At 39.5% G+C, this 14,865-nt stretch overlaps 1 protein-coding gene across 1 annotated transcript; it reads right to left on the reverse strand.

The window, feature by feature from the left end:
- Positions 1–1,097: 1,097 nt before the first annotated feature.
- On the reverse strand, positions 1,098–14,495 carry NTS (neurotensin). The gene is made up of 4 exons (XM_083699546.1): positions 14,152–14,495; positions 9,651–9,712; positions 2,872–3,096; positions 1,098–1,462 (listed from the first exon to the last, which is right to left on the reverse strand). The coding sequence occupies exons 1-4, from the start codon at positions 14,219–14,221 to the stop codon at positions 1,316–1,318; spliced, it is 504 nt and encodes a 167-aa protein (XP_083555672.1). The 5' UTR covers positions 14,222–14,495; the 3' UTR covers positions 1,098–1,315.
- Positions 14,496–14,865: the final 370 nt, after the last annotated feature.

The following is a 14,865-nucleotide window of genomic DNA, read 5'->3' on the forward strand; positions in this document are numbered from 1 at the left end:
TCAGTGTAGCTTCCAGTTAAGAAATCAAGCCCAGCCCCAGTGATTGCCATACTTTTTGCTCTCCAAACCAGTTGACAATATTTCATTTCCAAACTGTGTCCATTGGGTTCTAGTGCATAGGAGATAGTGATCCTAAGACAGTTAAGTGTTCCTTATAAATTCACAGTACAATCCAAGGCATGTCATTGCAGAAGTAAGTCACACTGAATTCAATGACACTTACTCCAAAGTAGGGCTGGGGAAGAAAATTCAATTCAGTTCTCATTTAAAGCCAAATCTATCAAAGTCCATACTTTCTGAAACAATATGAGAAGAAAAGCACAGCTATCCTTTGAAATGTGCAGTTCTCTGACAAAATAATATTTCTCTAAGGTATATATTAGGGTAAAGTGTGCCTAAAGATGAGGCTATTTGTGAAAATATCATACAAAATGCATTATATTAGGATAAATTACTTACAACACTGTGTACGTTAGTTAGAACTTCATACATACATTTCTGTGTTATATAAAAAATGCTGATAAATTTTTATGAGGATTTTTTTAGAGACAGAAAATGGAAATTGGTGCAGAAATGTGGAGAACTGAATTTTAGATTGGGGGAAAAATGAGAAATGGATAGAACTGAAATTGACAGCTATTTTCATCTCTGCCCCCAAGAAAATGAGTAAAGGATTGGAGCTTTAATCAAATCCTTTGCATCCAGCCCCACTGGATAGAATGGGATTTACTTCTGAACATAGGATTGTGCTGTCAATCCCCCTGATTTGTCTGGGGTATAAGGTGTATATAATTTCTATGGGCTTTGACCTTCATTTTCTGAATCAGTTTAAGCTAGAATGGACGATAAAAATGCATTTGGGTGTTATGAATTTATTAATAAGCATTCTATAGTAACTGATGGAATAACTCATCATCATGAATGTCAAAATGTTTTATATTGCAATTTACTTGTGTAATAACTATGGATAATTCAACATGGCTTGAATTATGAAATATCCTTGAAAGGCTTTATACAACTATGCTCTTCTACTTGCTGAAAGGATTGTGTATCACAGAGTAAATAATGTTGCCAACTCTTCAAAATTCTCAGTGGTGTACAATGCATAATGCTTAGAAACTAGATTTATTTTCAAATGTATTATTCCAATGAATTTTAAGTAGGAAAAAATCACAACCGAGAAACAACAGTGGCAAGAAAGACACAGTCACTTTCCATAATCTATTTTCCACACAAATAAGATTTAAGGTTGAAATAAGGTAACCATAAAGCACAGTTACTTAGAAACTAAATAAACACTACTTTAACTGCTGAGTCAGTAATATGAACTCCTCTTCAGTATGTATGGTCGTCGGGCTTTGTTGACATGCAGTTGCCGTTTCAGAATGTAAGGAGTTTTCCTCTTCATCAGATCTTTATCTTGGCTTGCATTTTCAGGGTCATAAACATCTTGCTGAAGTAACTGTTGGTAATAACAAGATAATATGGAATCATTGTTTTCCTATGGACTTTTGGTAAGGGGAGCACATCTGAATCATATATATCTATCATCTATCTATCTATCTATCTATCTATCTATCTATCTATCTATCTGTCTAATCTATCTATCTATCATCTATCTATCATCTATGCTGCCTAAAGTTAATACCATGTAATATGAGCTAATCAATTACTATAGAATTGTCAACATGAGTGAACAATTACACCAGCCCTCCCCAGCAACTCCTATTACCCAATAGGGATTTTCCCCCAACTCCAACTGGAGAAATCATTTGAAATATTTAAGAAAATATTTTAGTTTCCTGTTAATTATGTATAATTAATATCTGACTTACTTCCAATATTTGAATGTTTTATTCTGGATTGTTTTATTTGATGTTTTAATGCGTTGTAAACTGCTTTGAGATCTCACCCCTTAAAAATAGAAAGCTGTATAGAAGTGAAATGAATAATAATAAAATAATACCCTTCGTGTCCTAAGGATCAGAAAAGTATTGCATGCAGAAATAAAGACTGACTGGATGTTACCTTCTCTTTTTGAACTCTTTCCATCTAATTCTAGATGTATGGGAACTAGTTGGGGATTTGCAGTAGTCAAGGAGATGGGACTTCATACATTTTTAACGCATTGTCTTTTAAAGTATTACTTAGCATACTGTGCCTCAGAAATCAGACTCTGAGGATTTAGGGCAAGACTGGGTCCAATACAATTTCCTTCATCATTTAGGAATAAATCTATGACATTCCTAATCAAGGAATAAAAATGCCAGTCTGAAGACCTGTTAAACTATGGGCAGTCTTCATTCAATACCTTGCTAACTGGAAAAGAATAATAATACCTCCCCACACCCAAACACTCAATCTCTTATCAAACAACACACCACCTCACAAGTCAATTTCACTATGTTATTTTTTTGTTGAACAGCCTAACAGTCCATGGATAGAAGCTATTTTTTAGCCTGTTGGTACAGCTGATTATACTTCTATATCTCCTGCCCGAGGGTAGAAGATTAAAGAGGTGATGGCCGGGGTGTGAGTCATCCCTGAGAATTTTTCTCACTCTCCTAAGGCAACGATTCCTTACGATGTCATCTAGCGGACTCAGGGGACAGCCCATGATATCATGTGCTTTATTCACGACCCTCTGTAGAGACTTTCTGTCTGTGGCTGTCAGGCCAGCATACCACACTGTGATACAATATGGAAAGACACTTTCTATTGTGGACCGGTAAAAGGAGTTCATCAGTTGTTGTTTAACATTAAAAAACACACAGATGATTTCATCTGTGCACTGTATAAATAAAAATGGTTTTTCATAGTAATATGATCAAACTAAAGCAAAACTTGGGTTCCCATCATGATTTGACTTACCTCCCAGTGCTGAAAGGTTCTGCTGTGGCAGACTTTCTGAAGCTGGTACAATGTCAGCAACGCTTCCAAACTAGAGCCATCAAGAGTAGAGGGAAACTGTCTTCTTGACAGGAGGTCTTCTTCTTCAACATCGCCCACATCCTCTTCCTGGTTGTTTATGTTGCTGATGAGGTCACAGATATTTAGAAGGGTCATTTTCCACTGAGGAGGCTTTGCCTTGTTTATCTGAAAGATCAACAGGCACAGCGTGTCAGACGTTCTTGCCAGTTATCTGTAGATAGTGCCACTTGAATAACAGAATAAGGTTTTTGAATGTGCTCTCAGGCTTCCATATAGCTGTTGTTCCTGTATGCTAAGAAGTGCTTCATATGTCACAGAAGGCTGAAGGCTTAACTGTGAGGATTAGGTTTTGCCTACTATTCTGTTCTGCCATCCACCCTGCCTATATAGCACAGATTCAGCAGCTGTCATTCAGGCTACAAGCTGACACAAGGTTAGAGATGCTTCTCAGCATATCATAATTTCATTTCCTTTGATTCTGAGAGTCACAGTGATACTCACAAAGCTCTAGATCCTGGCAGCTTGTTAAGCTCACCATCTGGGCCAAAATGATGGCATGCTAGTGATAGCGTACATTCTGTGTGATTAAAAAAAATATATAGGGTTCATCTTCCCAGCCCAGTCATGGGCAGTTAATCAAATATCTACCTCCTAGGGCTGTCCACTCCCAACTGTCATTGCTCAGTCTTTGAGTGATCTGAGCTTATGGTTGTATTCAATGCCAATCATACTCAGAGTCAACCTATTGAAATGAATGGATATAGATTTTCAAATGTGTAATTTGAGTAGAAATGAAATGGTTACAATCCAGTGTCCTTAACTTTTAATCATATCTTGAATATCTACATTTCTGCTGATGCTTCTTAAAAATGTAAACTGGATCCTGATAGCTCTAAGGTTGGTTTAGACATTATTTACAAGTCTTTGTGCTTTGTAAATAGAGATGAATCCCTTAAGTAACTCAAGTAAACTTTGGCTGTTTTAATACTGGATGCATTTTATCTGGAGAACTTCTAAGTTCCATCACTTGCCATCCTATACAGTTACAGATGGGCCACCTCTCCTGTTTTGAGCATGACATTTTGATTACGGATCACCGGTTTTTCTGTTTTAGTCAGTCTCACCTTCACTGCTTACCTAAACAATGTTCTTTGCATTTAAGAATGCACACGAGGAAAGTGTGTTAACATCAAAACACTTCGCTTTTACTACACTGGGAAGGTTTTTTTGTCAGCTCATTAACACTTTGTAACAAATTTTGTTAATTAGTTTGGAAAAAAAGATACAATTCTCTCTCTAGAGCACTTTCATTCTATCGAGCAATTTTCCACCATGGATGTACAGACACTGAATTGTTGGCTCCAAATGCAAAACATTTCCCCAGACTTCTGCTATTTTGCCAGTTAAAATAAACCTTGTTACATCTGTGCTGTTGGATAAGTGACAATTCAAGAGAGCCTTAAGAGATTTTTCTAAGTGGAAAGCTACTAACATTCAAAATTTCTTTTCTTTGTGCATATAAATTAGGGATGGTGTATATGTCGCCCTCTGGATGCTGCTAAGCTCCCATTATCCTGACCTTGGGCCATGGTGGCCAGGACTGACGGGAGTTGGAATCCAACAACCTCTGGAGGGCCATAGGTTTCCCACACCTTCATTTGTCCCTTCATTTGTAGGATGAAGGATTGAAACTTGCTAGTAGATGTAAATGAGTGTGTTTTCTATATAGTATCACAAAAAGCTTGTGTTTATTTATTCTATTATTTTTGTCATAACAATACCCACAGTTTCATGGAAAACTGAAATACATTATGTGATTAAATCCACATATTCAGGATTCTTTCTAAGTAGTGCCTCCTTTAAGACAACGATCCCCTCTAAAATGATCCATGGCTTCTGACAGCCTGACTGCACCCACTCTGTGATCTACACATCCTACAAACTGAGCCTTTTCATCCCACCAATATTATCAAAGTTTTGTTTTGAAATTGCAGTCAAGACCTCCCTGAATTTTTTTTACCCATGAAGTGACAATTTTAATTAATTAAGAAAGACATTTTGAAGCAAGGTTACTTTGGAACTGAACCTGTCCAAGCCTTGCAGGATCGTTTGACAACTTAATTACCGGGATGCAATAACAGATGGGTCCAGGAAGCAAAACAAAAAAGTGGCAAAGCCCGGTCTTCTGAAAGATTGTTTAGGATTTCATCTGAATGATATTTTTTTATTGAGCATGAACATGAACAATTATTAAGGTACTCATATACATCTCTGTTTTGCAAGGGTTTTGTATCCAGTGCTTGTTCCATGCAGAATTAAGAGATTGAAGTTACTGGATATGATGATAATGGATTCATTCCTTACTGTATCTGCTTAGCTGGATACAACCCTGAATGCTCAGGTAAACACTCTTAAGGCAACAGCTGCTGACTTTGATGATCCAAAGCAAGGATGGGTAACCAAAATGGTAACCAAATCCCCTGTCAAGAAAGACTGCAGCATTTGTGACTTTTTAATTCAGAGAAAAAAGCAAGCAAGAGGCAACATGAATGAAGTTTATAAAATCATGCTTGGTATGGAGAAAGTGACTAGAGGAAAGCTTTTGTCCCTCTTCCATAACACTAGAATGTGTGGAAATCCAACGAAGTTGAATGTTAGAAGATTCAGGAGAAATAAAAGCAACTATGTCTTCCTGCAGCATCTAGTCAAACTATTGAATTCACCCCCCTAGAAGGCAGCAATGGCCACCAACTTTGATGGCATTAAAAAAGAACGAGACAAATTTGTGGACTATCAATGGCTACTAGCCATGCTTGCTTGCTCTACCTCCACAGTTGGCAGCAACAATGCTACCAAATACCAGTTGATGGAAACCATAGGGCAGGAGCATGCTTCTATGGTCTTATTTTGCTCACTGGTTTCCCACAGGCATCTGGTTGGCCACTGTGAGAACAGGTTGTGAGTCGAAGACCTGCCACCCGCATAGGATTATAATAAGAAACAAAGACATTATTTTTGGTTAATGGGCAAAATAAGGCCACAACTTTATTGGTTACAGCATGTAAGTAGTATTGGCTTAGGCATTGGATAAAACAGCAATACATGACTCCACCCCACTCAGCAGGGAGTCATTTCAGGGTTAACAACCAGGGGGAGGCGTTTGTTGATGCAAATACAACTGGAAGCTTCCCCGTGATGTCACCGGGGGTCGTGCCATGGCCCTAGCCACCAGCAGGGCATCTGACAGGATCCACGACACCTGGATTCCTTTAATGGAATACCCGAAAGAGGAGGGGTAGATGATGAGCATACCCAATCCTCCAACACAGTACACATACTCCAATGCCTAACCGCCAGTACCAGAAAGTTGTGACAAGTTGCTATGAGGTAGAAGAAAAAACCAAGAGGCTGGTGCCAATTTGCCAAATGGATTAAAAAGTCCTACCAGGTCCCTTGGGCAACCAAGGCAACCAACCGAAGTCCATAGCAAGGTCAATACACAGAGGAAATTGACCTAAAGGGAAGGAGGGCGGGAGATGCAAGCAGGAATAGACTGGGGACAGAGCACTGCCACGGCTGCTTAAATGCAGCTAACCCCACCCACCAGCCAGCCCTATTGGCCACCTGAAGGGCTTGGTTGTGGCAGCGGGGCAAATCAGAACCAGGGAGCCAAATATGCCTCCCTGCTGCTGCGGGAAGCTGCTCCCACTCACAACCCCTCCCCTCTGGGAAGAGGAGAGGCCTTGCAGGATCATTTCTATTGTCCTTGATCCTTGGACCTTCTTTCTATGGCTGATAGGAGTTGGAGCCCAACAACATCTGGAGGGACAAGCAGGCCCTCCCATGAAAAATGAAATGAATGAAAAATAATGGTACCTCCAGAAAGTAACTATTTTGTGGGAGGGATTCATGGGCATACCAGAGATTTAGGCTTGCTCAATTGAAGTGGATTGAATGGGCTATGTTGCTCAACAAAACCTTTTTTAAAAATAAGTAAATAACCAAACCACTTTTTGAAGTTAGGAGAGCAAAAATGAATTGCACTGGACAGTATGTGATGAATTAATGATTAATGGAAAGACATATGAACACCCCAGTGGCGTAGCGTGGGGGGTGCAGGGGAGGCCGGCCGCACCGGGTGCAACATCTGGGGGGGGGTGCACTCGCACTCACAGCTCTCTGACCCTACTAAAATCCACGGGTTAGGGGGCACAAATTACTTGCCTTGCCCCGGGTGCTGACAACCCACGCTACGCCACTGGAACACCCCACATGCAAAGCAGGATGAAAGCTCTGAATGGGAGACCATAATTTAACCTCTGCATATGCTTTGCACTAGCAAACTGGGGTGAATGCTCAATAAACACATCATCTAGAAAAGCCCTAAAGAGAATCAGGGTGTGAAGCTTTCAAGAGTCATGGGGCAATTTGCTGAAATGCAGAAGATTTGCAACGTGAACAATGCATGCAAGAGATCTGGCTTTAAAAACAAAAGAAAAACCCTGTCCAGGGAATCGTTTCATCATAGGAGAACACTAATTAAAAAATAAAGAAAGAAAAAGAAATAAAGCATTCATGAAAGTGCATGCACCGTGCCAGAAATAAATGTAACATTTCTGAAATATTTTTTTTTAAATGTTCAAAATTGAGACAGCATGGCAGTTGGATACTTTGTTGCTCAGTCCTGAGGTTTGGAGCACTCACTTTTCTTTCATGTTTATTTCTCTTCATCCCTTTATGCTGTTCAGTTTAAGGCCATTGAATGGGTTGTGAACCTCGCCATTATAATTCATCCCAAAGGATATCACACAAACCAGAAGAAAAGGTTTGCCTCATTAATGCCATCCTCTGGTATGCTTTACCAATGTGCTATCCATGTATTTTATCAGAATAAAAGAGGGTGGGGAAAGATTATTAGATGATTGCTATTTCAGACAGCTGTTGGTTGATTGTTAGATCCATAGCTGCCAAAGTGCCAGAGTTCAGCCCACCATCATTTATGTTAAACAGGCTTTGGAGAGTTTGGCCTTCAAAAACCTGTTTGAGGTGACAGTAGGCGGTGGTGGCCCGGGGAAGGAAAAACCATGTACATCAGAAGTAATGATGTATTTGTCATTCCACTTTCAATATCTAAATTTAAAAGTGCCAGCAATTCCCTTTGTTATAAATCCGAAAGGGGGTTAGCTGAGTTAGTCTGCTGTAGCAAACGCACACAAGAAGTCATGAGTCACCTTGAAGACTAAGCTTAATGACTAGAGCCGCCCATGGAAGTTTATGCCACAATAAATCTGTTTGTCTTTATGGGTCCACACAACTTCAGTTTGCATTTGCACCTCTTTTTGTTGAAACCAATTTGCTCATTTTTGTATCAGATAGGTTCTTTGGTTGTCTCCCCCACCCCCTTCCCCACATAAAAATATTCATGTTTTCTTTATGTTTTATACTTTTCCCAGGCAATTTAGGGCAGCTGCTAATGCCTCAGCAACCATGTATAACTGACCTGGGGAGCCTGTGTCCTTCAACTAATGTCAATCACAACCAGCATTGCCAATAATAAGACATGATGGGAGTTCTAGTGAAGACTAGGTGAGAGTGTATATTGCCTTTTGATGCCTTTGATCATGTCTTACAGTAAGGCTTAGTCTAAATTTTCCTCCAAGGTATCACCCAGTTTAATCAAGAAAAAGCATTTTGTTGAGGCATCATCCTAACAAAACACAACCCTGTGGCTCGTTCGTGTGTGTGTGTGTGTGTGTGTGAGAGAGAGAGAGAGAGAGAGAGAGAGAGAACCTCCCCCCCCCCCCCAATTATATTAGAGAACTCTTTTAGAGCAATTAGTAATAGCAGCACAAATGCTATTTCTACCAAGGCCACAAGACTGCAATCATCTGATCCAGCAAAGACAAAGGTCCTGATCATTATGGATTTCAGATGAAAGACTTGGAAAATGGTAATACTGACTATAGCTTGCCAAAATTTAGATTAAAATTTTGATTAAGTTTTCTTTCGGAGTGGGGGGATAACCATTTGTGTCTCAAGGATCCTGCTTTTAACCCGTGCAATAAATCTTTTGATGGCAAAGCATTAACTATTCACTTACATTAACGAGGTATTACTTGGGTACCCTTTCTTTGGCTACCTGCCTGTCAAACCATATGTTCCACATGTTGATATGTCACCTGTGGGATCCTGAGGCCATCCATTTGAGACCAAACATGAAGGATACAATATCCTCAAAATGAAGGAACCATCATTCATTGATTTCATACCATGGAAGTAATTTTTCTATCAATTTGAGGTTCACTAAAAATATGTTGCTACATGGATAAAACTAGCAGTTCTTGGAATGGATTTTCACTGGTTTGATATGCTAATTGCACACCTTTTAAAAAGTTATATCATTATTTGATTTTATGTTACCTTAACTTTCATCAGGTATATTCTGACCAGGAATATATCTTCCTCAAATAAATGTACTTCAGGCCATAATTCCATGCTGGCTGTTCAGTAAATGTATCAACAGTTCAGCTGAGAAATCATCAATTTTTCACTATCCCCTCACCCATAGATTTTGGTTTTCTGCTGTCTTTGAAATTGAAGATAATTTTTGCACAATACCTTGTATAAAATATTGTAAAACTGTGGTTTTATGATTGTGTGCTAAAACAAATATGTTTGAGAATTCATGCATTCTGTGGCAAAAAGGGGGAAAACATTACCTTTGATGTATACATATTGGTCAATAAATCAGCTTCTAAGGCTTTCATTTCCTCTTCTGAATCTGCGAGTTAATCAGAAACATATGTTTGCTATTTCATTATAAATCACTAGCATTTGGGTTTCAACACATAGGATTTAGGAATATCCTTTAAAGGGATTTTAGGGTTAAGCACTGGCTAAAATAAATGCTTGGCAAGTGGTTTGTTCTTTAATACACATTCCCTGATTTATGCAGTCTCTCTTTCTGGAAAAGTGCAGCTCAGTCATGAAAGCAGCTTATTATTGGTCCACTGCAACTTTTTAGGGCTCCGAACCCATTGATTCTTTGGGATGGGGGGCTAGGTTTAATGACTTAATTATTTTAAGTTCCTACTACATTTACCCAGAGGCACATCCTGAAAATATTTAAATCCAAGAGGTCAAATAGCGTTGAACCTCTTTTTGGCAGAAAGGACACTTTTCACAGTAAACATTCCATATTCAGTGAGTTTGTATGTATGGATCCATGTGTCTAAAACAGTAAGAGATTTAAGGTTCCAATGGGGTTTAGAGTTTTCTGCTAACATAGGTGACCCCTATACTAGCATGCTAGCAAGTCTTAAAGTTCTTTCCCCCCTTTTTTCCTCAAGGGAAGGATAAGTCTGGAGGACCAATCCATGAATAAGAAGTAATTTATTTCAACACTGAATTGCAGGGGGAAATTTATTGCATTCCAAGAGAGGAAGGAGAAGAGCAACTAAGTTCATTTGGCCCCAATGCAGCTATGGTTTGCTGTGGCTAAGGCTGCAACCCTATGCACAATTATTGAGATTGAGTTTCACTGAAAGTACTGGGACTTCTCTCTAAATAAATATGAATAAGATCAAGATCACTGTGCCGTTGATAGCAATAAAATTTAATCATTAACTGTTTTAAGTCATAACTAGGATTGGGGGCCAAGATATACAAACATGTACGAAGATACTTAAAGGGTATTATGTTGCCACAGGGTTTTTTCAAGGGCACCAGTAGCTGAAAACAACAATGAAATGGACTTATTAAAACTAATGACTTGGTTGGAACCACCCAATAATGCTCATAGTGATTTAACCTAGTAAAATTTAAGCAGAATAATCTGTTGATCATATCTATTACAGTATTAAGTTCACACAATGAACACAGTATCTTTGGAATAGTGTTCTTAATAGGTCTATGGTATAAATTATAAGTGGCAGACATATGCCAACTTATAGGTGCAAGCCACATCTGCTTAAAATCAACATTTTTTTCATCATCTCTAATGGAGCTAGATTGCAATACAAATCATATGAGAAACGATATTTCTGAAATAATGCTGCCCAAAGTAGGCAGTTATATTGTAGTGAAGGAATCTGGACAACTTGGTGTATAATAACAAAGAACATTGGGGTAGGGAGGAGAAGAAGAGGAGGAGGAGGAGGAGGAGTTTGGATTTGATATCCTGCTTTATCATTAACCTAAGGAGTCTCAAAGCGGCTAACAATCTCCTTTCTCTTCCTCCCCAACAACAAACACTCGGTGAGGTGAGTGAGGCTGAGAGACTTCAGAGAAATGTGACTAGCCCAAGGTCACAGCTGCATGTGGAGGAGCGGGGACGCGAACCCAGTTCACCAGATTACAAGTCAGCGTATGTAACCAGAGGTACCACTGTATATCTCCAGAATAAGTGAAGACAACTCAGGGATATGCACATTAGAATAATGATGCTAATGACAACTGAAAATTATAGTTACACTTGAGAACTGCTACTATAATCTGTATGAAAAGCATCCTGTTTCAATTCCACAAGCAGATTTTGAAACTTAGAGTCACCTTCAACCTCATGTCATACTTGGCATATCATGTCCTAAGGGTTACAGAGATGAATAATAGTAGTATTTGCTACCCTGCTGTGTTCCACTTCATTTATTGTCCAGTTCTAACTATAAATACGTAAATCTAAGTATTCAGATTAAAAGCTCAGTGAGTTCAATGGCAATCATTCAATGTTCTATGGACTGTCAATGGATATCACTGGTATGATTCTGTCAAACTTAAGGCACTGCACTGGTTTTAATGAAAGCTTTTTAGCAATTGCTTGCACTTCCCATTGGAATCCAGTGGGATGTAAAAGTACTTATCACTAGATTGTGCTTGAGATGATCAAGTACAAGGAACAGCAATGTTCTCAAATTGAAATATGGAATATTTGCATAAGTGTTCCCTTGGCTTTATAATAACAGCGGATTGCAATAGAACATTTGCAAAAGAGAAGTGCTGTGCCATTGCAGAAAACAGCTCCTGCTGTTTTAAGTAGATCTAAATACCACTTTTCTTAAAACAACTTTCTTAACACTTAACAGCACAATTGGTAACAGAGAATTTATTTTTAAAAATAAAAAAAGTTGAGAAAGCTCTGTTTCTGACACTGGGATGAGAACAGTTTATATCAGTTTATATATGTTATATAACAGTTTATATATGTTATCAACTGGGCTATTTTAGTACCCAATATCTGTAAAGCCCTGAAACAATGGTTTGTGTACTTTTGACATTTCTGCTGGTAGGAAAATGCAATATACTGATAAAAAGGGAGATAAAAACTGATTTTAAAAAGAGAGAGAGCTGTTAGGTGCTCCCTTAAACACTGTTTTTGAAAGTAAGAGTCATTGGGTTCAGCATGACACAAAAATTGAAGTGCTGTTTAACTTTAAACCTCACTGATTTTTAAAAAAGAATTTCTTTATTGTAACATTGTAACTGCACTGGATTCTGGGTTGCTACTTCACTAATCCACATAAAGATACAAAGGTTTAAGGCATATGCATTTTAAATGAGATTGGGAATACTTTTGCTCTAGTCTTGAACCATGTATCATAGAGTTTTGAACTCTGCATGAAGCAGCTGAATACTAAATACATCTTTACTCCATGAAATATTTCATGAATAGTCATGAAACACGTGTACATTTGATTTGAACTTGGTTTACCCTAGTTTATGTCTCTCTGTGTATCATAGGAATATCAGACTATTTTGCATTATGCACACTGCAGCTTTTTTCATTATGGGAAATGATATTCCAAAGTACAAGTTATTAAAAGATAATTCTTGGGAGGTGAGGAGATCTGATTTAAAGCAGTATATTTGCATTAAATATCCCTGTTTTCTTTATTTCTTTATGGTGATCTGCTGCTACATTTACTTAAACCTCATTTTCATTGAGAAAAGTTATTTCTGATCCTTTAAATTCATGTGAAATCAACCATGTCATTGATGAGTTTCAGCTGTGGACAGACTGGAAAGATGCAGTTTGCCCTTTCAGGAAATCTTGCCCAAAGTTTCAGAAAGAACCTTCTCTTTTACCTTGCAGCCATTCCTCACCTTATGAGCCAAATCAAGTAACCATACATTCTTATCCCATTCAGGGTGCTTTCAGATAGGAGTTGATTATGGATGGGTGTGCCTTCAGTATGCATGCTTTTCACAGCATCCATAAGATGTCAAGGCATCAAAATGCCAGTCCATTTCGACCTCCACCTCACTTAATCAGGATTTACTTTTTATGGGGAAAATGCAGGGAACTCAGTTCTGGCACCTCTCAGGTGGGCGCCATTGCCATTCTAAGAGAACGAGGGAGGTTTTCATAGTGAACCTCTTTTTCAAGAAAAATAGCACTGTGTGTGTGTGTACACACACATATATGTGCACCACCTATTGACAACAACCCTTTTATATTTGAACAGCCCAATAACAATATTAAGTGTCCATCTGAAAGCACCCTCGTTCTCACAACAACCTATGAGATAGATTACTTTCCTCTTTGTATTTTACCAAAAAAAGAACTGAATTACAGGTTTAAAAAGTGACTTGCCCTAAAACTAGCCAGCAAACGTACAGTAGACCTGAGGACCAGAGCCCAGTTGCCTGTCTTCAAAATGGATTTGTTTGTTTCACATTAAAGGGTCTTATTTCAGTTTTGATCTAGAATCACCTTCTTTCTCCATGTGTAGGACTGAGCTCACCGCAAGCCTATCGAAGCCTGGATTAAGCCATAGGAATTTTTCATTCGGTTTCAGGTGTGGTTCATCAGTTTTCAGAGTCCTAGAACGAATATTCCTCGATGTGGCCAACTGTATCAAGATAGCTTATAGTGAACTATTTTGGTACATTTGGTCCAGGTTTTTTTAGCAGATGCAGAGGGGAGAAGCGTGCGCGCGTTGGCAATCACACGCACACGCTCCCTTGAAAGTTGTGTGTTAGTCTTGCGCGCACACGCACACTGCAATAAATATCCGAGTTTAGACGCCTCCTGAGAGCGGCTCCACCACAGCATCCGCCCTGCTCAGCGCCCAATCTTTGAAACTGACTCCCCTGCATGCGGCTCTCCCAGCTTAGCATAAAATCGCCCTGCGTCCTCTTCCTCGCCAGAGAGGGAGGCAAGCCCGAAAAGAGGCGCCCCTTGCCGTTCGCCCTGCGGAGAGAGGCTGCAGTAACGGGACTTACCTGAGCACAGGCTCCAGGAGGCGAGCGCCAGGAGCATCGCGCACACTAGTTGCATCCTCAGTTTTGCCATGTTTCTTTCCCTCTAAAAAGTAAAGTCCGTACAAAGAAAGGACAAGCTGTGTGAGCGAGAGAGGGAGACACACACGCGGAGAAAGGGAGGGAAACGCACGGAAGAGAGAGAGAGAGAGAGAGAGAGATAGAGAGAGAGAGAGAGAGAGAGAGAGAGTGTTGAGAGGTCTTCGGCTTTCCTACTGCCTTGAGCTGATTTCAGAAGGTCTGGACCATAAAGGGAGCTCTGGGTCATTCCCTAAGTATATAAGCGAGGGGGCTGATGTCATAAACGCATAACAGCCACTGTCTTTTAATGAAACACCCACCCACCCACCCACTCGCCCGCTCCTCCTTCCTCGCCTCCCTCCCCTTCTCCGGAGTGAAACTGACGCGCTTCGTTAATTGCGCTCCGCGCTTCTTGACGCAGAGAGAGGGAGAGGGACACAGGGAGGCATCGGGCGATAAGAGGAACAACAATAACAAGAAAGTCGAACTGTGATGCATATGTCCTATGCGACTTAGACGATATAAGTAGTGACACAGTTATCCGGTAGGTATGATGTACCAGCATCATTATTCCAAATGATAATAATATTAAATATTGTGCAGCATTGGGAATTGGATCATTGAACCTAAGAACATGAGAAGAGCCTCCTGGTTCTA

This window comes from Podarcis gaigeae (assembly GCF_964106915.1).
Source record: "Podarcis gaigeae genome assembly, chromosome: 10".
Classification (NCBI taxonomy): Eukaryota; Metazoa; Chordata; class Lepidosauria; order Squamata; family Lacertidae; genus Podarcis; species Podarcis gaigeae.

What these genes read in the sequence shown, in the direction of transcription:
- NTS (XM_083699546.1), bottom strand. Translation starts at nt 14,221, where the DNA reads ATGGCAAAACTGAGGATGCAACTAGTGTGCGCGATGCTCCTGGCGCTC. An exon ending in CCAATATGTATACATCAAAG is followed by an intron (nt 3,097 to 9,650) that starts GTAATGTTTTCC and finishes TTGATCTTTCAG; the next exon opens with ATAAACAAGGCAAAGCCTCC. An exon ending in GAACCTTTCAGCACTGGGAG is followed by an intron (nt 1,463 to 2,871) that starts GTAAGTCAAATC and finishes TATTACCAACAG; the next exon opens with TTACTTCAGCAAGATGTTTA.